This window comes from Pholis gunnellus (genome assembly GCF_910591455.1).
Source record: "Pholis gunnellus genome assembly, chromosome: 11".
Taxonomy (NCBI): Eukaryota; Metazoa; Chordata; class Actinopteri; order Perciformes; family Pholidae; genus Pholis; species Pholis gunnellus.
Window position 1 is genome coordinate 9,051,483 of NC_136538.1, and position 26,317 is coordinate 9,077,799.

Sequence of the window (26,317 nt, forward strand, 5' to 3'; positions counted from 1 at the left end):
CTCTATGACAGCTAGCTGTCAGAAAGTGAGTTCATTCCCTCGAGCCGAGGAGACACAGCGCAGGCGATAGTCTTTTTGCCCTTCCGTTGATATCTAGCAGCACAAATCAGCGAGACAACGAGACAGACCTTTACACCGAGCCCGGCCATGGACGAGCAGGCGGGGCCCGGCGTGTTCTTCAACAACAACAACAACTCCGTGTTAACCGGCGGGGGGAAAGGACCGCTGCCCGATGGCGACGCTGCGGAGGCGGCTAGAGCGCAGTACAGTATCCCGGGGATCCTGCACTTCCTGCAGCACGAATGGGCCCGTTTCGAAGTAGAGAGAGCACAATGGGAGGTGGAGCGGGCCGAATTACAGGTGAAAACCGTCACATTTTATATACACACGGTCGTATATTAGCGGCACTACCCGGGCATAGAGTTTCTCCTTTCTGGTGAATCGCGTTGAGTTTGTGTGTGATTGCTCTGGTCACTAGGCTAGCTTGTTAGCTTTAGCAGAGAAGCTAAAAGGAGCTGCAGCGCCCCCCCCCCCCCTCTCTCTCTCTAACCCGACTGCACGACGACTGTTTGCGACCTCTTCACTGGGACTGAAACCACTACTTGCTTCCATTGGGAGTTGGAGGACAGGCGTTAAGAGTAACGTTGGGCTTATAGGATACAGGAAAATAACTAATAGCTAGATTTACCTGCTAATTAATGCATGTGCAACAGATAATTAATTAATGCATTTGCAAGATAAACGTGTGGAAACACAACGGCAACCTGCCTACTTATAGCTGAACGTAATGCACCCCGCCTTGGTTTTTTATTGCATTTTACCTCTAAGCCTATAACAAGCCGACGTGTGGGAAAGGTAGTAGTGCTGTCAGTGAAGACACACAGCTTACAACACTCAGACTGTCAAGTCGGTGTCGTGTCGTGTTGTTGAATAGTATCATAATGTAGCTGCCTTGATGATGACACTTTTGAGGGGAAAATGTAAAATGCTGTCGTGTCTGCCTTTGATAAAGGCCACGGCGGTTTTAATTGGTCCACTCTTTTAATAGTACATTTGACCCTTACTTGATGGCCAAACAACTTTAATTATTCATTTATTTATAAGATATAATAAGGGTGTAGCTCGTCCTGCTGTGAACCAAACAAACATGACACAGACAGGGATGCCAAATGTTTAGTTTGCTTTAACCAGAAGAAAATGTCAAATACCCAAAGTCTTTGTTTTGTTGTGTTTTTGGTCCAACTCGACTTCTAACTTCTTCTTTTTCCCTGTTTGATTCCACTGTTTGGAAGTACAGGGCTGTAACAGCCGTCTTAACATATATGTGTAGGTGGATTTGGCTGACAGTAATGTTCATAAGATTTGAACCTAGAAACTCTCCTCACCAGCCTGCATGATCGACTTTACCTTTCTACAGTAGGGAAAATGACCTCTGACACCATGTGCCAGACCGTTCCTAAACAGCAGTTAAGAAGGCATCGTTGGAGCGTTTTACTGTTTAATTTCAGTCTCTGTGCCCAACGTTTGGAAGAAAAGTTTTTTTTTATTTTTCCATCACTTTGACCTGTTGTGATGGAGCCATAACTGTTGGAACACAAGAGCCAACACTGACTTTTTGGGTCTGGCAGCCGGCAGACTACCTCAGCTAACAAAGAGACGAGAGAGGGGGGGGGGGGGGGGCGGAGCACACTGCTTTGTTTTCAGATTGGTGACATACACCCTGCTTAGTGTACCAGGGGTTTGACTCATCTGGCCCGTGTATCAAGCTTCCTGTCTGCTGCCAGCAGCAGCAACTGCGGCAAAGCACAGTGAGGTTGCTAAATGGTTTATTTGGTGGTTTGTTTGTGGCGGCAAAACATTGCGCGCTCAATTTGAGTTCTTGTTTTTTTTGTCGCACCTAACCTTAAATGTGAGGCCGGTTGATGTTTTGAACATGATTTAACCTGCAGTATACAGTATTCATTACGTGTGGCTTAGTCTCTGTAGCACAGTACCGATCTGAATAGATGTTTCAAGAATGAATTCTCTTATTTAGTCAGCCGTGATGAGTTGCTGTGGTCTCTCTTATGTAACCTTGTTGTGTCCATATTGCAAACATACACAGTGCGTCAACCCATAGAAGGTATTGGTCGATTAGCCTTGAGTGAAGGGACCGCAGTGAGCAAGAAAAGATAAAAAGTCCTTTAGCTGAACCTGAATAGACTCGTATGAATAATGAAAAGTTGTAGTGGGCATAGAGCCTTAATGGACGCGATGCAGCATCTTCTGTACCGTGTGTTCTTTTTGGTCCACTTCATCCTTCTGCAACATGCTGCTGCTGCTGCTGCTGCTGCTGCTGCTGCTGCTGCTCGCCATCACGTGCACACAGAATCCAAGCTGACATGTTATCTTCCATGTTTTAAGAAGGCTACATACAAGGTTTCAGAGCTAAGACCGTTGAGAATGTACGTAAAGCGATTTCACAACCCAGTGAATACTCTCCTCCCAGGGTTTAGTTGTTGTTGTTGTTGTTGTGGGTTGAATAGGCATTGAATGGAAGACAGTTGAAGCTGTGTCTTACATCTTTGTTTGGGAGGAAGGCTCAAACCAGGGCTTGAAGGAATGTGGTCCAGCCGGCCTGTTAGGTCATGCTCAGAGCCGCTCCTCTCTACTGGAGCAGCACAGAAACTGTACCGTACGTTAGAGCTGCAGCGGTTTCATCCATTAGTCGTCAGCTGGGAAATTAACGTCAACCATTTTCACAATCATGTACTCCTCTGTGACAGCGCCTGAATGACTTTGAGTTATGGACAAAACAAGACCTTTGTGGAAGTCATCTTGGGCTTTGTGGGAAACAGTGAGAAAACATGTTTCACCATTCTCTGACATTTTATAGACCAAACGACTAATCAATCAATTAATCAAGTAAAAAATAATCCAAAATGAAAATAATTGTTATTTGCAGCTCTACTGTACGTGTCCATCTTCCCCTGCTTCTGTGCGGCGTCTGTGTAATGCACAGGCTGCTGTCGTACGGGATTAAACTCTCGTTGAGTGGCCATTGATAATCAATTAACTCAGCTAGTGATAGAAATCTAGTACGTTATCTTGGTAATGAAAGGGACTACGCATGCAACTAATGATTATTTCATTATCAGTCGATCAATTCATTCTTTATGCTTTAAATAGTGAAACTGGCATCGTTAACTTGAAATGTGTTGTTGTAGTTATTTAGCAATATTCTATTGTCCAAATGATGTCAAGCTAATTGTAATTAACAGTGGGAGACCGTCCATGTATTGAACTGAAATAGTTGGAAGTGATTTTGCATAACATTGCCATATTGTACAGTACATCTATCAGACACATATTCTTATCACCGTTCAAATCTCCTGTCACAGAAAGCAGCTTGATTGGTTACAGTCAGAAGGCGGTTCTATATTTCTATGTACATGGAAAACAAAACGCTCTGCAATAGTTCAACCACACTTGCAATTGAAAGAGACAAAGATCCTTCTGACTGACAAATCACAGGTTAAACCTCTTCAGTTTACCCACTGAGTAGACTGCAGAGGGCCCAAAGAACAAACGACCACAGAGAACCTTTAAAGGCCAAATGCACCGTTGTGGTTCTATATCGATATCCATGTATTTTGTATTCTCCCCTGTCATGCAACACTATTAGGACATCGACTAAATAGATGTTTGAATCATTTAGTTCTCCATTTAAAACTATTTTAAATGTAAACAATACATTTGGTGTCCGAGTTATACTGTTTTCTTTTATTAAAAAAGCCATTATTGAAGGAAAAACCTCAATCTAACAGCCGATTCATAACTTTTGCACGGTAGTGTACATTGTGGTATGTACACTATTGTCGTCCCCCTGCCGTCCTGATTAGCTCAGATCTTTTCCAGGCCAGGAGAGGTTGAGTGGAGCTCCGCCCTGTACAGGCAAGGCGGCGCTCCAGTGTGCTTCATCAGCCCTCCAGTTATGGGGAAATCCCTGCTCCATAGGATATCTCTGCGCCAGAAGTATCTGTCGGCAGCCATAATTTGACACCAGCAGAAGGTTGAAGGTGACTCGGGGTGTACGGTGGCTCCATGTGGGCGCAGACTGAAACGTGGACCCACTGATCTTATCTGGAATAGAAGCGTCTCCTGTATTCCTACAGGAGAGGCCTTTAACGTGAGCAGGATTCTTGTGTGGCTCGTGTTGTTCCGTCACTTACCTTCACGCTGGAGACGACTGCAGCCTAGAATTAGCCCCCCGCCTCAGTTAGATGACTTATTACTGTGATCTCGTGTTTACTTTTACGAATGACAAAGCCTGAGGCGTGCTCAGCTCAATGGTGCGGCAATAAAATGGACCGAACCAATGCACTGAGCATACACGTGAGCGTTCCACGGCATTCAGAAATGGGGTGTCACCGCCGTTCCTTCAGTCGATACTGTGTCCACCCCCGAGCTGCAGTTATTTTTGCTTGCCCTCCCAGTGTGCGCCTCAGAGTACAAAAAAAAAAGTACACGCTTCCTTGCCAAGTATATACCATGTTCTCGACGTTGTCGCTCTCGGATAACGGACGTAGAAACTTTAAATGACCAGTTCACCAAGCTCACGTCCTTCCTCACGTAACCAGCCTGTCGACCTCAAAGAAACGTCTCCGTTCTCAGTCACAGGTTCACGACAGAACGCAGGAACATTCACCAGAAGCACCACAAAGACAGTCATTGTAGTGTATGTAAAATATTCGCTGTAGAGACAACAGTGAGTAGCTTAACAGAGTTTGTGTTTCCCTGTGACAGAGCCTGAAGGGGACCCCTGTTGATTAACTGAAGCATGGTCCTGTGAGCTTTGCTCTACTGTCCCTGTCGGACTCGCACCAGAGCCTTTCTCTCTGCTGGAGAGCGGCCCGTTAACTCTTCTTCCTCCGTTCGCACTTACAGCCTTCATCTGTCTACGTGGGTGTGCGGGACAGCTGCCTGCTTGTGCCACCAAGTTGCCGTCCTCCCCCATTTTGACAGTAAATCCGAGGTCCCCAGTCTGTCAGAGTTGTAAATTGGTGTTCTCACCCGATCAAATTGCTGCTACCGATGTGTCGCGGTGACGATATTGTTGTTTTCCCACATTTTGATGGCACAACAATGTTATCCCTCTAAAGTAAATGGTTAGAGCTATATTTGTTTTATACTATAGATACATCTACGTCTACACATTTTAAGTGCTTCTTTGCATTGAATGTTATATATCTTTACCTGTTATAACTGGATACGGCTGGGGACCTTTTGTCAGAGCCATACTTGTTTAATGCAGTATTAACCCAAGTTAAATAATTACATTGCACCTTAGACAATAGAGCACTTCACTAGCTCTGTCTGAAATGCTTTCCCACATCAACCTAAGTTCCCTCTCTTGATAAACTATCCAAACGCACATTGTTTCTGACGGCTAGTATCCGAACAGACGAAATGCCCGAAATGTTAAACTGCTTTTCTCCCCCCTTTCTAGTCGTCTTCGCTCTGCAGTGCATCTTTAGATTGTGAAGCTGTATTGCAAATGTTGTTTTCGGCGTGGTTCTGCCGGGACCACACCTTACAGTCGCACCACCTATTTGTCAGAGAAAATGCTGATGTTGAAAGATTTAGCTCTTTGCCTGCATACAGTATGTGAGCGTGTGCACTCTCTGGGCCTTATCTAATATTAATGCAGCAACATGGGGTGCAGCACCCATGTCCTCAAGAGGCCCAACATGCTGCCTTTGTTTGCCCCCCCCCTCCCTGTAAGGTAGCACTGCAGTGTCACCTTGACGGCGAAGCGTTAACTGAAGCTCAAGTGGAAACTCGTGATGAGATCAAAAATAACAAATCTGTGACAGTTTAGGAAAGAGAGCAGATTTTGACTGTGAGCCGTCTCTGGTAGTGTCGGGATTTTCTTTTGTTTTACGGGTTTTTGTACAAGAGGTGAAAAAGGCAGTTTGGCTCATTCCAGATCACTGAGCAGAAATCTTTATTAAATCAGCTCAATGTCCGTCCGTCCGTCCGTCCCCCCCCCCCCCCCCCCCCCCTGACCCCTCAGAGCAATCCTCAATCTGAGCCCGTGGACATGAGCGGCGTGGATCGATGTGCAGTGTCTGTATAAGCCCCAGCCTCGTTGAAACACTGGGATCAGAGAGGGAGAGAGAGAGGGGGGGGGGGGGGGAGAGAGGGGAGAGAGAGAAACAGGCACGCCAGTAAAACCCAGTAAAGTCACTGAGCTGAAATGAATCCAAACTCCCGATTATGTTCCGTCACTGCATCGATGCAGAATCCTTCACATTTGCATCGCGTTCATCTTAGAATCGAGAAATGTCCACACCTCTATAATAAAGATCAGGAATATTTCTGAGTAAATTTAACCTTTTTAAAGTGATGAGTGTGGTTTTTAAATATTCCAGATCTATCGTACTAGAATAGAGCTGTTTGATCTGTGTCGAGTAACAAATAGAAAGTGCGCTGCTGTAGCCACGCCAGAGAAGTCCAAAGCCCCTCTGTCTTGCTTCAGTTGTTTTTCTCTTGCTACTAGTGTAATGGCATGTGTGGAATGTACTTGGCTAGTCATCAGGTCAGCCATCCTGGTGCTCATTGGTTTTGCAGTAACTGAGAGTAAATCCCATGTTCACTGAAAGAAAGGTTGTTTGCATTATACATGTGGGATTTACACCCCTTCCTTTCCCTTCCTCGGCTCTGACCGTGGCCGAAGCTCCAGCATATGTGACCATTTTGTGTGTTTTTGTGTGTGTTTGTGTGTGTTTGTGTGTGTTTGTAGGCCCTGAGGTTGTGTGAGTATCCGCTGCATTTCTTTTACAAATGGAGTGAGCTCAGTCTTGCCGCTGAGATGTTTTTTTTTCACAGTGTTCACTGTGTCTGGATTAAATGGCCTCATTGTGTTGAAGATGTCTTCGGCGATGACGCAGAACAAGTCTGGAAGGAAACATGTCTGGAATTCACTAATCTCATTAATAATGGAGGAGTTATCGTTTATAATCATCATACAGTCATTGACTGAAAGTTGAGTTGTTTTCCTCTCGTTCCTGCTGTCTGTGTCATCCATCGCCAGCAATATGTGCTCACTGAATCTCCACATTGAAAGGTTTAATATGCAACATTTACACATTGAAAAAGAATCTATTATTTTGAGTTGTGCACTTAAATTATTCCGAATGGTTCCAACAATGTCCGAACTTCTGGGGAAACAACACCAGGTGATACATCAGAGAGTGAGGAAGGAAGCCAGCGCCCAGCTACCCCGCGATTAAATTCGTCACATAAAGTCGGCTGCCGTAGCAGACGACTCGTGTAATAGTGAGTTATTGTTGCATTAGCTAACGCAGCTATTTCATTAGAATGAAATGACACCGTGAGTAGACGTGACTGGATGTAACGTAAATAAAATAACATGATTTCTGCCTGAGTCACTTCAGATTTTCGTCTGCAATGGTGGTTGTTTAACAGTGAAGACAACATCTCCCATGATGCCACACTCCTGTACTACATAACATGCGTCTTTTGCTGCTGTTTTGATTGCGAGACCTCTAGCGGCAGAAATTGCACGCGACCTGAAGGGTGCTGAAAAGGCACATCAAATATGTATTTCTTTTTGAATACCAACCATAATCAAAAAGAGCTGAACTATATCTTTTGAATATTTCTTTGTGCAGTTATATGTGCCGTCTTCAAATGTGTCTCAAATTGTGATAAAGTAGGACTGGCAGCTGCTCCATTTTTCCTCGTTTTACTGATTTCATTAAGAGTAGAAAGCAGAAGGTATCGGGACCATTTCTAACCTTAGCGTACCAGGATTCTTGCCAGTTGCTGGTGTCTATTCTCTCTTCTGCCTCCTTTTCCTGTCTCTGAAAGGCGCTGTGCTCTAGATGGATGCCGTGCTCTACGTGTCTCTTACTCAGACAGACTAAGGAGCCCTTATCCAGGAGCCCAATAATGCAGCCAGTGTGAGGCCGGGAATTAAATGCTTCCTGTGTGTCTTTATGGCCCGAGTTGACTCATTGCATTCCTCCCAAGGTTAATGTTTGATGGAGGAGAGATTCACAGAGCTGCACTCTTCTCTATCTCTGGGTCCCTGGGCCAGCGCTTCATGTGGACGAGGAAGTGAACGCTCACTCGTTTATATCAATCATTGCAGATGTACAGTTTCATCCACAATCAGTCAATGTGTGTCGTTTTCTCTCCGTGAGGTTATGCATCAGTTGTGACACTCTGTCATTCCTTTTTTTTGGATGTGACATTCTTGAGGTAGGGCTTTATGGTGTGGCTATGCTGTGGCTCTAATCGTTGAAATACGGGAAATCGTGGCACTTTCTAATGAAAGTTTATTGTTTTTTGCCTCCGCTTAGCATTTGAGACGGTCTGAGACTCAGCTGGACATCAAGAGACTTTTAAAGGAAAATATCTCTGCAATTAGCCGAATGAGGTATTTGTAGGTTCTGCAGCCCAGTTGCATGTGATACGGTTTCAACGCCCCGAGGCAGTGGTCCTCTCTGATATTTGGGTTGGAGACGCTTTTAAACTAGTTATTTTGGGAGCCACGCGGTCTGGCCCGATCCAAACGGTGATCATTTTCCATATGCAATATTTTCTGTGCCCCTGTATGTGCCTCGTCTCCCTTCCTCGAAAGACAACACAAAGTGAAGTGTTGTCTTTGAAAACCTTCTTTTCAATCCACCCACAAATCAATACTTTTTCATCTGGTGAAAGTAAAGGGATGCCTCCCTCTGCTATGACTACTGGGGCTTTGCTGGTATTTCCTCTATTAGCTGTCTGACCCGCTCCTCTATCTTACTGTAACCTCTCTCTCTGGTTTTAATGCTGAGCGATACTGACTCAAGAACGTTTAAAGTGCATGCATACTAAACATTGTTAACGTTGTTTGAATGCGTTAGTATAGATCCAGCTGAGGGTGAATGCACATAAAACGGGGCGAGTAGGAAATTGGAGACTTTACAGACGTAGAGCGATGCTGTTGCCGACCCACCTTTCAAGAGCATCAATTGTTGGCATCTGTGCGGACTGCTAGCACGAGACTGGTGCCAACTTAACTCAGCGCTGTTTACAATGTCGAGCGGAGCACCAGTAGCCTAAATCCTAAGGGCACTGCAGCAGGCAGGTTGTTCTGGGTTCCTCTGCGGAGAACGGTGGATGTTAAAATGCTGTTAATACGAGGCAGATTGAAGCGCTGTCATGACTCATTACTGCAGGCAGAAACGGCGCTACTTGCTATCCGTGTGAAACTGTGATCCAGCCCACTCAAACTCGCACCATCCTCTGCATGCAGAGTGATATGCAGGGAATGCAGTCAATATTCATTCCCTTTTAAGAAGTTATTGTGCGGTTTTACAATTTGAATCATTCCCACGAGAACATTTTAATTCTTTTATTGAAGTTTTGGACGGGTGAAATCTGGCTTTTTGTGCTTTTCTCCACCCTTGTTTTCAATGGATCTCCCTCAGTGATGCGGACGCTCTGGTGGGCTTATTGTTTACGCAGTTTATCCAAAATAAGTTTTAACATTCCTCTCCAATGATTTGGTTGTCTACTCCTAACTACAGAGTGGCACTTAGTTTAATTACTTAACTGAGTAATTCCTTATTTTCTTAATTATTCGGGAAGTTTTTTACCAACCAAATTTAATCAGAATTTAGAAGCATTTTTGGCAATACTGCCGTACAAAGCCATAGGGCAGCAACTACATGTTTGGTTATGGTTAGCCCGAACAACTGGTTAAGGAGTTCACTCATGACAAAGATCATTTACAGACCTTTTCCTCAATGCTCCAGCATCTTAATGATAATGTTCTTTTTTTGGGTGAAATTCATTTTTCATTCTGTTGTTATTGTTAACAGCAACACAGCAGAGCGCTCCTCCTTTACTCTAGGACACACACACACACACACACACACACACACACACACACACACACACACACACACACACACACACACACACACACACACACACACACACACACACACACACACACACACACCAATTTCTGTTCCTACAGAAACATTGCTGGTGGGTCAGTTAATTGGACTTTAATTTCATAATTTCCATACAGGAAGAAGACTGAAAGATGATTCCAAGTTACAGTTAAATAGAGAAACATAAGAAATAAAAGAAGCTGAAAACTCTCACGTTTCTTTTCTTCTAGTAGTCAGATAATGATCCTCATCAAGACCAGTTAGTCAAGTTATGTTTCATTATAGCTCAGGGGGAAAGGACAGGAGTCAATGATATACTACCTTGTTTCTTTTTTATTGAATCAAGAATTGTTTTGAATCTGAAATTGATTCTCAACCAAAATTGATCTGTGAAATTGCCAAAGATTCCCACCCCGAATACCAACGCTAGATAAAGCAATCACGCCACTAACTTGGTCCAGTATCTGTCTCCGGCATAATGCTTGTGACTGAAATATGCTGCGATGATCACAATGACACACTGTCAAGACCTGCTGTAAGATGGATACAGTTTTGCGCAATCGTGATCTGCTCTGTTGTGATTTATCTGATGCAGCTTCACTGTGAGCTAGCCGCTACCGTTCTCATTCCAAGTGTACATGTGTGCACTCACAGCAATTCGATGTAATGCAATGCTGACTCAGACCGAGTGCGTCAACAGCTGCTGCCTGTTACTGAAGAGAGCCGGCGGTGAGCAGAGGGAAGGGGGTTTCAGAGGAGGGAGGGGCGATTGTTGGTGTGTGGGAGAGTGAGTAGGTTAGATTAAAATAGAATGGTACAGATTGGCTTTTATTCCCCATCATGCCACGCATATTGATTTGACATCGTCCTATTTCAGTCTCGACAGAAGTAGTCTTTCTCTGATGCTGCCTCATGGAGGTTGTGTTTTGAAGTCTTTGTTCTTAGCGAGTTCATATCTAAGATGCCAGAACACCGGAAACTGGTCTCTATTTATAAAAGCAACTACTTTAAATCTTCTACTGCTTTTAAAATGTGACCTGACAATCCTATTTTTGTGTTCTCAGGCCCAGATCGCCTTCCTGCAGGGCGAGAGGAAAGGCCAGGAGAACTTGAAGAAGGACCTTGTGAGGAGGATCAAAATGCTGGAATATGCACTGAAGCAGGAGAGGTGAGTTCCTTACCCCCCCGCCTCGGCCCTCCCACAATACACACAGACACCTCAGCCATCCTGCAACAACGGCAGCATTTCCATGTGTTGCCCGCTCCTAAAAATACATTCCTGCTTCTCAGAAATATGGAAAAAGGAGAACAGTGTGAGAGGAGATTCTCACCGTTCGACAAATCAACATCTGCTGCACCTGCACACAGACCTAGCACACTCCAGAGCGCAGCTCTCTGCACACTTTTCAATCATGTGTAAAAGGATTTGCTGGCGTTTTAAAAAGATTTTCCAGCTTCCTCCTGTTTATATTCTATGCGCACCAGTCTGATGTCTCAGCTGGTGTCAGCAGAAGCAGTATTAGATTGACAGAGAGCCCCCCCCCCCCCGAGTCCAGCTGGTGTGATGTCTCCGGATAAGAGCATGTGTTGGCATGAAGGCTTTGTTTGCTGTCGGTTGCTGATGACTTGGGGGGGATTCTCTCACCACCCAAGACGAGGTCACCGTCGCAGCTTTCTTTCTCCAGTAAACCAGAAGAATGACATTGTTCTCATTCTCGTGCGCTTCAGCCCGCCACCGGCACACAAAGGCTCCCTATGGTAGCTGTGGTGATGCCCTTTGCGTTTCCTTCCTGCTTGACGCATGGCTGCACCTTGTTTACGGAGGTATATCGCTGATTTCAACACATCTCTATTAATGTGAAGCCACAGAGTTTGCCATTCAAACTGCTGTGACTACTAGTCAATGTAGCAACTCACTCGCGCAAGTGGTAAAAAAATAATGAAATGTGTTGGTTTTTTCCAGAGCTGAAGATGGAAGTAGCTAAGGAGTGAACCATCTTGTATTGTTGTTTTTCCACTTTACAGCACCGTTTTGTCGTTTTTTTAAATGTGCTCTTTAAATACACTAAACCTGCAATCTGGCTTCCCTCACATCTCTGTTGAGAGCACAGTACCTGGTGGACAAAGTGCTAAAGACACTTGAACCCTGGAGATGTAGCTCACATTTTGGCCGCGTGTGTGATTTACACTAATGGTGTCTCCGTGTAGCCGGACCCTCAACAACATCCACAGAGGAAGAACTGCTTCGTGGCCGGCGGTAGACGACTCTGGTTTTGTCGGAAGACTTTAAACTGGGAATGTTTGGAATTCTATGAATGCAAAGTAAAGCATTGTTTCCATGAGTGCGAGTAATCAGCAAAGTCCTTGCGGGATAAGTAGAGGTCATAGAAAAGTGTGATGAAACTATTGTGTGCAGATGTCTTCATTTGAGCTCGGGGCTACAAGATGTTTTTAGCTATTAAGAGCTTGAACACACGTGAGGTAGACGGGTGTCAGAATGTGTATTTGTGCGCTTGTGGTTCCTCCACTCAGCTCAGAGGTTAGTTACATTTTGCCGCTCCGTGAGGATCATCATCATCAGGTTTGTCAGTACAGAATTGGCCTCTGGCTGTTTCTAGAGTATATTTATCTACTGTTCTCCGGTGAAATCTCTGCCGTCTCTTCCCCGGGAGCGACGCTCATCCCACAATTACTACCACTTTCCCCAGTTGCTAAGCAACGGGTCACGTCTCCGAGGGTACCTGAAAGCAATATGAGAAATGTCGTTCTGAATGTAGGATGTACCCAATTTAACATGAATCTGATTCGGGTGGGGGGTTGCTTCCTCTGGATCACAGCGGGAGTAGTGTTGACTATGTGTGAACTAAAAGGTGTGAGCGCTCTCTTTACCACTGCGTGCGTGTGTGTGCGTGTGCGTGTGTGTGGTCATTGGAAGAAATCTCAGTATTATTGCTTTTTTCTAAATGATGTGTGCCATTTTATATTAGTTTGTAGATGAATTTCCTTTTTTGTTTTACACATTTTAGGTCTAATATTTGAGTAACAAACAAACGAAGTGATTCTTTTTGTTTTACATTTGTAAAGCGTCTGATGATACAAGTTTATTGCGGGAGCATCAATTTAATTATCATACATGTGATGGTGCATACATGTGGGAAGACAGCTGAAACAATTACTTGATTAACTAATAGAGAAATTAACTGTTTAAGTCATTTTTTATGCAATAAATTCCTAAAATTCACAACTGTGAATATTTGCTGGTGTTCTTTTTAGTCTTCTATGACGGTAAATGTAATTATTCACTATTTTCTGATGGCGATAAATCAATGATAAAACGTATTGTTTGCTGCAGCCCTGTTTCCTAAACCATGACACATATTGCTCTCTAAAAAATACTCCATTCAATGTTGTGATATTGATTTGAACACAGCCACACAAACAAGTGAAGCTGTCTAACAAGCGAACGTGTTTGTGAGAAGTAGAGCCCGTTGGTGTCGGGATGACGTTCAAAGCTTATGCAGATGCCACGCCATGCATAATGAGTTCTTTAAAATAGCTTCTTCTCAGATCAACCCTGTGTTTATCTGCTGACATCCTTTTCCTTCTTTCCTTCCAGAGCAAAGTACCACAAGTTAAAATATGGGACCGAGTTGAATCAAGGTGACATGAAGCCTCCGACCTACGACTCCGGTAAGTCTACGGTGACTCGACCTCCTCTCACGCTAAACCACTGATTGTTGAGTTCACATACCTCGAGTGACGGGACTGGTATGAATGCAGCGTTCGAAGGTTGCATTCATGTTGAATCTTGTTCGCCACAATAACGTTCCTCTCAGTGTCCTCAGTCGACGTTACAGTCGTACTTCACAAACCATTGAGCTGCTCGAAGAGGCAATGTCGAACAACTGTGATCCAGTTGATTTAAAAGGTTTTCTAGATTGAGAGCGTTCATGGCTGCACATGTTTAGGACAATCATACTTTCACTTTGATCTCTTATAAAGGCTCACCTTTTTATACAATGTTATTTCACTTGCTTCTAGCCATGCAAATAGTTGTTTCCAGCTAAACATGTGGTGCTCAAAACATTGAAAATGAGCATTTAAGAAAATTCAACAGCAGTGTTTCCAGGAAATGTCTAAAACATGACCTAGTTTCAGCGTCATAAACAGAATCTCTGTGGGGTTTATGCCAATAAAAGGGCATCACCTTGGACCTAAGATCTTCTGATCAGCATTTGTCTCCATTTCTGACAATTAACAGACAGTTAATCTGCAGGTTAATGTGAATGTTTAATGCTGTGAGAACTACGAGTGAAGTTCCATTCTGAGCAATCAGAACAATAACGTCTGCGCTCTGAAAGCCCCCCCGCACAAAAATACATGTGACCACCAATGAGAAATCCTAAATGAGAATTCAATGACAACTCAATCGAAAAGGCTCCAGGACAGCTACACAACGGACGTTGTGGTGAGATTGTTATCTTCATCAGATATCTCAGACATTTACGTAAGTAAATAGAAATGCACACAGTTTACATAAATTGAGTTTAAACTACTTCACCCACTCGAGTCTTAAACATCCTAAATGTTGCGCTCACTTTTTGAGTGTTCACCCTTTCCATCACAGGACCTAGTTTTACCTCGGAATCACTCTCGTGCTGCTTGTTATATTATTGTAGTTTAATTGGCCCTCTCATGTTCAAGTCCTCTGCCATCATTAAGTCAGATTGCGACATTTCGTCTCCTCTCTCCTCATCTCTATTCATGAGGGCTGTTCAAAGAACCCGAGCCCTTGAAGTGTTGATGAATTGTGTGGAGGGAGGGGGGACGAAGGGGAGAGGTGTTAGGTGGAAGAAGACAAGTTTGGGGGGGGGGGGGTGTTCGCATGGTGGTGCACCTGCCCGCTCCTCACCCTCCTGAATTAGGCATGACCCACTTTTTGAGGCACCGCCGTCTGTCTGCCCCGCCAAATCGAGTTCCTCGACACACACTCGCACCCCATCGAAATCTTATTAACACGTCTCGCTGCTCCGCGCAAAATTCCCAGCTGACTCGCGAGTGGAGCTCTGATGTTGTTTGGTATCAAAGTGAGCTTTGAATCACATCATTGCTTGTTTTGTCAGAGCCTTCATACACATCGTGTGATGTTCTGGTTGCAGCGGGCACACACTCTCTCTCACACACACACACACACACACACACACACACACACACACACCTTGTGCTTATTCTAGTAAGTCATGGGAAGTAGTTGGAGCAGAGACCCGCCATTTTGAAGATGTCTGTATGCGTCATTAGATATCAAATGTCCTGTTGTAGCATCAAGAACAAGCCATTGCCAATGAGTTTTGAATCTCTTCTCTCTTTTTGCTGCTAGTGCTGTGGAGTACACAGTTTTAATAGGGTAATAATTACAGACTGAGATGTAAATAGTTGGACTGAGGCTAGCTGTTAAAGTCACTCGTGTTGACAAATGATAACTTGGGTCCAAACATGAGCGAAAAGGTAAATGGTTTGGAGCGTAAATTCGGCAATACTCATGGCCACGGCTGTTTATTTGCGCAGTAAAATGTAAGTGTCTTTTTCAATGGCACAATTCAAAGAGTAGCAATACCCTCTTCCATTTAACTCTAATCCACTGACTCGCAGAAAGAAACTCAGCGCTGGATGTGTGTCGTTGCCAGGATGCTGTGATGCAGGAATGCTTTGGTCGTGTTTACAGAGTGGAAGTAATGTCGGCGGCTGTGCCGTTTGTGGAGCTCTGATTTGTGTCCTCCTCTTCTCCTGCAGATGAGACCAACGAGAATGAGTCTTCTGGATCGCTCAACAATCAGCTGTCTTGGAAACAAGGACGTCAGCTCCTCAGACAGTAAGTGTGCACTCTTAAATCCTTCAGTGGCCGTTTTCTGCACTAAAGTGAGATACAAGAGTCCGAGTCACGTTACAGGAAAGCTTTGGGGAAGAGCTCCCTCACATGGGCAGTGGCAGTCATTACCTGCTCCGTGTTTGGTCATCATGTCTCCTTACTCTACAGTCTGCGTAAATACACCAGGCTTCGGCCTTTATCCCAGACACTATCGGGCAGCCTCACACATCATCTGGCCAATGAGGCAGCCAATTTATTCTTGACTTTGTGTCGAGGGACAGATCAACAATGTGCAAAGACACCCCCTCCCTTCCAGGCAGTCGCCTCGCTCAATTTGCTAGAGCTTCTTCTGCATCCCCACAGAGGAGGTGTAACATTTGATGAGTAGCTCTTCTTGCCTCAGCAGAGTCGATACCATCAACTAGACAACTGCCAGAGGACATGGCACCTTTGACAGTAACAAGTACTCGACTCTTCCTCATCTCTGATCATGTTGAAGTCTTTGTAGGGAAAGGAACTTATTATTAAGAAAAGTTCATTTAACGGGCCTTTGCAGCATTATTAAAGACTTGTTTACAATGTCTCTGCGTCTTCTCAACCCAAACTTCCTCCATGCTACACAACACTGTACATGCATATACGTATTCTTTTCACAAAAAAATGTCACTTTTAAAATTGTGTTAGACCATTTGCAACCAGGTTTAAGTTAATGACCTTGTTCCAGGTACCTGCAGGAGGTGGGCTACACAGACACCATCCTAGACGTGAAGTCCCAGCGGGTCCGAGCGCTGCTAGGACTAGCCGGGGACGGAGGCGGAAAGACGGGGGAACGGACCAGCACTGAGCCTTTGGTCAATGGGACAGACGCATCAAAGGCATTGGGCACCAGAGGGTAAGTATTCCCCTCCTAAGCTATCCATAGACTGATCGGCAACAACAGTATTACAGATTAATTGCATGTAACACTGTGTGGGAGGGGTCTAATAAACTCTCCTTGGTAGCGCATAGCGCACAGGAGCTGAACAAATTAGGTTACGGTTACCTCGGCGACCGTGGACGCCTGGCTAATCCTAGCGCTTGAATGCTACACAGGACGGGTGTTTGCAGTGGGTTTCATAATAATGCCTAAATCCAATATCATCGACCTGCAGAGCCAGAGAGCCCCCGCAGACCTACAGTTATAGACGCACGTAGTTTAGGTTGATAAACTCTATCAAGGCTGCCAACAATATTAATATGAAATTCAGGGTTTTTTTCCCCTCACCTTTCACTGAACATTTCTACTGGCCACTCAATGTTCTTTGTCTGCCACTTCTGAAATCTCAGCCAACATTTACTCTGTATTTGGAAGGTGGCAGGTGCAAATTTCATTCCGAGTCCACATTTCTATTCTTTTATTATATAAATTGTGTGTATATTGTGTTCAATTAATGTATTTTTTTCAATCTATACAAACATTTATTAATCAACTGAATATAGACCAAAGACACACTGCTAGCTAACATTAGCTTGATTACATTAAGTTTACCACTGTGTATCAAAACATGAAAACTCAAATGAGTTAACGCCTCATTAGGTATTCCATCGTCAATGACAAACGATGTCGCGTTAAAATCTACTTTCAAAACATTGCTGTTTATTAGTTTATTTTTCACTTTGACGCAGATTATTTTCTTCAGTCTAAAACACACACCTACGTTTGCTGCGTGTGTGTGTTGCACTTGTGAGTGGAGTTTCTACTGATACTGTGCCTTATAGTCTGATGTGGTGCATGCATCGTTGCTGCTTCTCAGGAAAGCTGAGCTCTCTGACAGTAGCGCTGTACTGGAGGCCTTCAAGTTCATCGAGAATGCAGCAGCTGATTTCAGCGATGAAGATGATGACGAGGACAGCGAGGGAAGGGACAGGGCTAACGTGGAATCCAGAACGGTGAGAAAATAGTCTGCCCTCATCTCCTGCACTCGCACAAAGTTAAGAAGAAGTCGTCTCTGCGCTGTTAATAACGGTCCTCGATATTTTTCTCCAGATCCTGAGGAAGAAGCCCCCGTCTTCAACAACGCCGGCCAGTATGGACACCAGTGAGGACCCGGACACAGAGGAGGCGCTGAAGGGCTTTGACTTCCTGTCCAGTCCTGACGAGATGGACACCTCGCCAGAGTCCCGAGGCAACGGGGACGGCACAGACTGGGGTGAGTCATGGATCAGTCAAGAGCAGAGTGAGAATTGCAAGAAAAGCACCATCTCGACACCACAGATGCAGTTTCAGCACAATATCTAAATGTTTATTTATTTCTTCTCTTGCACAGTGACGGACTTGTTTCTATTTTATCTACAAATTGGATGCACAAGTTTCAGAGGCACTGAAAATAACCCTAATTATTTGACTGTTCACGGAGTACTCGTCATTCATATGTCACGCTGCGGTCATAAATCATGATGTTTGGATGTTTCTCTGTTTAACCCGTAGTCTGTGATCTCTTCCACTGTGTGTTCCCATAGCCAGCCCGTGAACACAATGTCTCCCTGTGTGTCGTCACGTCTACCCGATTCCCTCTGAGTCTCACTGGTCCTTTTAGACCCAAAGCCAGAAAAACAATGGGCTTGATGTCATGCTGAGGTGTTGTTTCGTATTTTAACGCAGTTTTTGAGTATTTGAGTCATGTGTATACAACAATTTGATTATGACACAGATTTAACTGTGAGGATTTTATGATTGTCATGACTCAGAAATGTTCAAATGAAGGAATCCCTCACATGGCATCAACTTCCCTCCCACCACTCCGATGATGAAGAAATCCTAAAAAGATGAAATGAGATGGTTACAATGAGTCTAAAATCACTGAGGTGTTAGTCGTCTCAAGTCTTAAAGGCCTACTACTCTCCCGGAGGCTTTAGAAACCCCCAGGAGGGAACGAGTGCTTCTTGCCCACCCTGCCGGGCCACTCTTGCCTCCGCCAGAGCAGGTTCTCAACAAGCCTCTCGGCCTGGTTTTGTTCCCCCCTGTGTAGAGAAGGACGATCAAGGTCCCATTTCTGAGGCCTGGGAGGTGGACCCGGGCATGATAACCAAACTCAAGGAGCAGTACAGAAAGGAGCGCAAGGGGAAAAAGGGGGTGAAGAGTAAGTCCTGTCAGCCGATGCTGCCTCCCTCCTACTCCTCTCTCTGTAGAGCCTGACTTTCCTGAGTTCAGCCAAAAGGCCTCAAACCAAAACCAAAACATCTTGGCTGTTTTTTTTTTCTTTCATCTCCTTCTTTAGCTGCTCCTTTATTATGCCTTCTTACTTGGCGTTGCTCTGTTCTTTTGTCTATCACTCCATATTGAATGTCTCCTCTGTCTTCTAGTGAATGTGCTTCTCATACAAAGTCTGTCACCTTTTATTTTCCTACGCAAACAAACTGTAATGCTTGATGCATGTTTTTTTTTTTCTGTCCCGTTTAATGTTTTGATTTACGTACACATCGTCTTGTCCATACTGTCAAATATCAGAGATTAGTGTGAAAGTTAGTCGTGCTGAACATCTGGGCTCTAGTGACCACAGTCCTCTGTTTTCGGTATCTTCTCCAGTCATAATAACATAATTATCATCTACATCCTCATCTGTCAGCCATGTTGACACTACAGTATGTTGCTGCTGCAAATTAATATTTTTCAGCGACTCATTGAAGTGACTTGGCTGAATACTGCAGCTCTCAGAGTAACGGCCCACTTCAGATGGAGCCTTTTTACTGTGATTGAATCATGAGATCAGCAACTCCGTTCATCTCACTTTCTTCTTCATTTGATGTCAACACCACGTTTTCAACATGGCTTTCTCCTCCTCCGGTTTAAGTAGAGGTCTATTTTTGTTTACATCTTCCCACTGTGTCAGTACACGCTGTGGGTGTGTGGAGGAGATCATCTGGAGGACTGTCAAGGTTTGATTCAAAGGGCCCGCTTGTCTTAAAATGCTTGTGATCATTAACTTCACATCCATACTTGGTTCACTGAATGATTCTGCCTGGGCTGAAACTTCATAAAGTCCAGCTGTATATTATATTACTCTCTCCATACAGCACACACCTGGAAATCCACATGTCTCAACATCTTTTCTTCAGTTCATCTAACAAGGACTTGCCTTTATTTCCTCTTCTTTTACATACTATCATTTATTAATTAATTTTCTTCCCTTTCAGTGCTGCTTTTCTTCCATATCTCTTTTTCAGCTTGTACTCACAGCTTTTCAATGAAATATTTTGTTGTTTTCATACTTTTGCCTCTTTTGATTTCTCTCCGCTCTCCATCACTGTGGGTCACTTCGGTAACACTGTTGACCTGACTCCTTAAACAGGGCCGAACCGGTCCAAGCTGCAGGACATGCTGGCGAACTTGAGGGATGCAGAGGACTTGTCCCACATGCAGCCTCAACCATCCGCCCCCCAGTCCCGGCCCAACGCGGTCCGGTTCAACGAGCACGACGGGAACCGACCGGATGAAGGTGCTCGAACAAAAACACCAGTAGACTTTAGCGATCAACTCTTTGTTAGACTTTCTTAAGTTCTCTGGTTGTATATTTATTCATTTGTTCTTTCCCCAGTTGAGGCGCTGACCTTCCCGCCCACCTCAGGGAAGTCGTTCATTATGGGCGCAGACGAGGCCATGGAGAGTGAGCTGGGCCTGGGGGAGCTTGCCGGACTCACCGTGGCCAACGAGGCCGACAGTCTGGCATACGATGTGAGTAGGAAGAGGCAGAATAGAGCTTAAATGTCATGAGACCATTTCTCATGAAAAACAGACGTCCCACCTTCCTCCTCTAATCTGCAGCAAGTCTCGCAAGTCACATCGCATGCTGAAAACTTGCCAACTGTGTGTCAAATAGCTATTTTTATAGGCAGCGTCAGGAAAGTGTAATATAGGAAGATATCAGGTTTTTTTGTTTAGATCACATTAACAACTAATGTCAAAGTCACATGGCTTTAAAAACACACCTGCGTAGGTTGTAGCATGCTTTTTCAAAGTACCTGTGAGGAACAACTGGTTATGAAACAGTCGGTTTAATACTGATGACTCTATGCGACCTCCATTAGTTAACAAGACCGTCAGCGAGAAGCTCGGCTCTTTCTATACTGAAGAGTTGTTCTACACCAGAAAGCCAAAATCAACACAAAATACAGTGATTATAGTGACAGCAGACTTTCACAGAAAAAGTGGTTAACCAAAGAACCAGCATTAAAGAAAAGTCATAAAAAGTTCCTCTTTTTAATCACACAAAAAAATGTATTTACAGTCTGACTGCACCTCAAAATTTCGGAAACGTATTACACTACCCTTTTTTTAAATCTCACTTTTATCTCTATTTTCTACCAATGAATGTTTAAATATAATCTAAACTCACTAAGGGAGCTGCTTTGGCTCGTTTTAAGTGTTAAGTGGATGTTGAGTTTCTGATTAGATGTCTCTTCCTCAGATTGGCAACAATAAGGATGCCTTGAGAAAAACATGGAACCCCAAATTCACTCTGCGGAGTCATTTTGATGGGATTCGAGCTCTGGCCTTTCACCCTGTGGAGCCCGTCCTGGTCACTGCTTCAGAGGATCACACGCTCAAGATGTGGAACCTGCAAAAGACTGCTCCTGCCAAAAAGTAAGAATGTCTTAACACAAGTTGAATACCTCAAAACACTACGCCAGTACAACCCACACCGATTCCTACTGTTGCTTTTTATTTTTTCTCAGCCAAAAGGAGGAAAATCAACAGCTTCAAATTATCTGTTGTATTGATTAGATGTCATTCCTTCCTTATTGGCTTATTGACAGCAGAGTGTCCCTTTTTGTTCCCACGCAGCAGCAGAGTGAACATCGTTAGAGGGAAAAGCTCTGTTGTTGATTACAATCCCATAAAGTTCATCTTTGTTGCTGCACAGTCACACGATTCAGCCCTCTGCAGCCCACACACAGTCTGTAGAAATGGGATGTTTTAGTCGAGGGTATATAACAGAACAGCATAATACAGATCACTGGTATAACAGCAATTGTACATTAATTTATGGCTTTGTACAAATCACCGCCAAATAATTTGAAATCTAATCATGGACGCATATTTAGCCGGCACTGCTGTGTTGTGTTGCATGTTACGTTATTAATGAACACATTGTTTGTCCACAGGAGTGCGTCTTTAGATGTGGAACCAATCTACACTTTCAGGGCCCACAGGTAAAAACTCTTCACATAAATATAAACTTATAAAATATAATCCAGTGTTGAGAAGTTTTGCTAAATGATTTTGACTTAAACCCCAGGGGGGCTGTACTGAGTGTGGTGATGAGCAGTTCAGGGGAGCAGTGTTTCAGCGGAGGGGTTGACGGGACTATACAGTGCTGGAACACCCCCAATCCCAACATCGACCCCTACGACTCCTACGGTAACGGCGTCAAGCGTTTCGTTTGAATCAAGAGGATTTCTTTTTTTAAAATCCGGTCATGGTAACTGACTTTGATTGTCTCGGGTTTTCTGTCACAGACCCATCGATGCTGCGCGGAGCGTTGTGTGGACACACCGACTCCGTCTGGGGTCTGGTGTACAGCAGCGCACACCAGCGCCTCCTCTCCTGCTCGGCAGACGGGACTGTGAGGCTGTGGGACGCCAACACCACTTCCCCCGCCCTCGCAGTATTCAACGAAGACAAAAGTAGTGACTTCAAGCTTGTATCTCGACTTCTTTTTTTCCCCTTTAATATTTGCTTTAATTAACTACTTAACATAAATGTATCTTTCTGTGTACAAGACCTCGGAGTTCCCTCCTCAGTAGACCTGGTGTGCAGTGACCCAGCCCACCTGGTCACATCCTTCACTAACGGGCAGATTGGCCTCTTCAACATGGAGACCCGCCAGCTGGTCCTCAGTCTCGAGTCCAATTTGGAGCCGGGTAAGTTTCGCCAGATGGACGGCTGCAGCGTTTAGACCGATCAGTAAAATTCTCCATTGATTTCCAGGCTTCTAATAATAAAACACGCTATATAACACTTGTTGAATTCAATCATGACGTTGAAGTGGAGTCGATTACGTGCTATCAGAAAATATGCCTCTTGAGTAACATCTAGTGGCAGCTGTAGGAAAGTAAATTATGAACAGCCTCTCTGATCCACGAGGTTTTTTCTGTTTTATTATTGTATTTGGTTTGATTTACAAAGACTACTAACCGTTAGGTGTGAAGTAGTGTATTAGTGACCTAACTGTGCGTATCAAAACAATGTAAAGTATGTATTTCTAGTGTTTGCATGAAGTAAAACCTGACTCAGGTGAGGTGTTACCACACTGCTTAAAAAGCTTAAGTTACTGTTTACATGCTTAACGTCCACACACACACACAGCACAATGTTTCCACTGATCAGGTTCTTTGTTGCTAATGACTTCATTCAAATTGACAGTTGGGATAAGTGGTCTAACGTTGCTTCTGTTTTGAACCAGGCACTCCCTGTCAGATCAATAAGGTCCTCAGCCACCCGACTCTTCCCATCACCATCACTGCAGAAGAGGACCGACACATCAAGTTCTTTGACAACAACAGCGGGAAAATGATTCACTCCATGGTGGCTCACCTAGACGCTGTCACGAGCTTAGCCGTAGACCCGAATGGACTTTATCTCATGTCAGGCAGTGAGTACCTCCTAACCTGTGTCCCCCTGTGCTTCGTCTTACATCAGCGTTTTCCCTTTTATACATTAGTTCGTTGATAGGTTCTCAACCCAGCAGTGACTGTGAGTGATATGTGAACATCTTGATGATGTTATACAGTAGTTAATAGTGTCGACATGGTGAGTGACAGCCGTGGCCGGAGGCATTATGTTTTCGGGTTGTTGATACGTACGTCTGCCGGGTCCATTCTCATAAATACGATATCTCAGAGCTGCTGGAGAGAATTTCTTCAAATTTGGTCTAAACGTTCGGCTGGACTAAACGGTCGTGGTCACTGACCTCACGTCCGTCCCATTCCCGTGATATCTTGAGCCGAATTTCTTTAAATTTGTCTCTTAACGTCTACTTACACTCAAGGATGAACTGATTAGAGCTCCAAACTAGTGACAATTTCACACAAAATGTCTAATAGGATCAAATGCTGAAGTGATGATATTTGGGACAAACGTGGATGTAATGTGCGTCATTGAGTCACAGAATGAACATCTCCTGTAAAGGTCAATGTCCCTGATAATTACAGCACACTCATGTAGTCTGATCTGTTGTAAGGAGAATCACTGAATATTCGAAATCATTTTTTAGATCCGCTTTTACATAAGAGTCCTGAACACTGATACAACAAACTTCCACTTTTAACATTTTTAAACAACATTTTTAACTTGTAAAAATAAAGTAAAGCCATTCTGACACCTCACATAAGGTCAATTAGATTTTTCCAGACACCATATTGCCACCAAAGGCAAGTCATGTTTCCAAGTTCTGGGAGAAACTGGTTCATGCTGATGTAATTGCTGTTCCCCTACCACTTGTAACTCGTTATGTCCTCTGCAGGTCACGACTGCTCAATCCGTCTGTGGAACCTGGACAGTAAAACCTGCATCCAGGAGTTCACGGCTCACAGAAAGAAGTTCGAGGAGTCGATCCACGATGTGGCGTTTCATCCGTCTAAATGCTACATCGCCAGCGCCGGGGCGGACGCTCTCGCCAAAGTGTTCGTATGACGTGGAGCTGCGTGTCTCCCTGCAGCCCCGCTCTCTGACTCCGCCTCCCATGATCAGGGACCAATAGAGACACAGGAGGGGAAAGACCTTCAGGCATGGGTCCAGTCCCACCTCTCACAGCCCACTGGTTTCCTGTCAGACTGGTAGACTATGTAGCCGCTAGCCTCAAACGGGGCGTGACTCTCCATAAAGAGGGTCGGCAGGGAGGCAAGTCAGGAGGACTCCATCTACCATCCAGGCAGGCCTGGGTGTGACCGGCCACAGCGCCCCACCCCCACCCTCACCCCCCTCACCCTCACCCCCCGGACAGACTTAAACTCAACCTCCGTAGCTAGGAGGCTCAGGACAAGTGTTAACGAGTGTGGAGTGGAGAAATGAGGTTTCAAGCCGGTCTTCTGCCCCTGTGACTTCACGCTCATCCCGAATCCCTCTGGCCCTCGACCTTCCCGCTCAGACAAACCAGGTCCGGACCCTTTACTCCAAGTCAGGTTTTTGTGTTTTGTCGTTCCAGAAATGTGGGGCCCGAAGGCTCGCTGGAGCTGTCGTGGAAGCCTCTCACTTCTTCTTCTCTGCTTCCCAGACTGACTCTGCTTGCTGGCCTGCCTTTATTTTCCTTTTTAAAAACACGTATTGACAAATGTGCCTTTGCTTTAAAAAAAGGTCTTGAAAATGTTATTTTAACAAGCTTGTTTTTTGGGGAACAGGGAGGGAGTGGACAAATGGAGCTGGTTGTCACAATGTTGTTGATTTTAACATTGGATGTAAAATTACAAATGCTTATAATAAACAAAATATATATTCAGTCTTAAAATTTACTGTGCAGCGTGAGTTTGAGTGCTCCTTTTTGATAAGTGTGGTTGGGGAATCAATTGTGTGCGTTTCACTGCAAAGCTGGTAGAGTGATACAGACCATTAAGTATAATGCCTGTTTGTTAAATTCAAGTAACTGTACACTTTAGAAATAAGATTACAAGCATATGTGTCCAAAGTAAACCATCTTGGTTATATAATTACAATTCAAACTTGGTTCTAGATTTCCATTTTAGGATGAACTAATTGATTTGGGCCAGTTTTGCTCCTGTGTGAATTCAATGGCTTGTACTGTATGTAGTTTTTCCCCAATTGTGCGGACATGCTCGACTACAATGTGATGTATCATGTCCAGATATATACAGTAGCCCAGTGTTTAGCAGGAAATTAGTTCTGTACTGTGGGACTACTTTGAAACAATGAGTTAACCATCCTCCACAGACGAGACAAATGTCCTGGCAAATTCCAGTTTACTGTGAACTGTGAGGACGAAACGATCCGGGGTGCAAAACAAATCAATCACGATGTCGTACGTGTCGAGTACAGCTTCAAATGAGCCATTTTCTCAGTCACTGGTTTGTATATGAAAGTATGTTCAAAATAAAACCTGCTGTAAAATGTTAACTGGGCTCTGATGTTGGTCATTTGACGAACTGAATGCCGTCGTCGGTGCAGATCAGTGGCTCTCAAAGGCTGACTGCATGGATGGAGTGTGTTACGCTAAAGGCTACAGCTTGATCCTTGTTTCTTTATCTTATATTTGTTTACACTTAAAACAAATTGGCACTATTAAATGCATGCCAAATTAGCTATTAGCAATTTCTGCTTGCAGTTTACCTAAGAATGAACACTGTCACTGGATTACTTTAATACTTAAGAAAACTTAAATGGTGATGAATGATGGTGATGAGTTTTAAGGATTGTGGTTTTTTTCCTATGATTTTTAACTGGATAATTATTTTAAATAAGATAATGATAACCGTGGAAAGTGCAAGCTGAATGTAAACGCGTGTTTAT

At 44.2% G+C, this 26,317-nt stretch overlaps 1 protein-coding gene across 1 annotated transcript; it reads left to right on the forward strand.

The window, feature by feature from the left end:
• Nucleotides 1-49: 49 nt before the first annotated feature.
• Nucleotides 50-25,918, forward strand: LOC306703378 (striatin-like). Its single transcript, XM_079169330.1, has 17 exons — nucleotides 50-360; nucleotides 11,018-11,121; nucleotides 13,570-13,643; nucleotides 15,744-15,822; nucleotides 16,544-16,711; nucleotides 17,613-17,748; nucleotides 17,846-18,008; nucleotides 18,828-18,938; nucleotides 20,148-20,294; nucleotides 20,394-20,530; nucleotides 21,264-21,439; nucleotides 21,961-22,008; nucleotides 22,095-22,216; nucleotides 22,315-22,482; nucleotides 22,579-22,719; nucleotides 23,262-23,450; nucleotides 24,321-25,918. The coding sequence occupies exons 1-17, from the start codon at nucleotides 148-150 to the stop codon at nucleotides 24,488-24,490; spliced, it is 2,346 nt and encodes a 781-aa protein (XP_079025456.1). The 5' UTR covers nucleotides 50-147; the 3' UTR covers nucleotides 24,491-25,918.
• The last annotated feature ends 399 nt before the right edge of the window (nucleotides 25,919-26,317 follow it).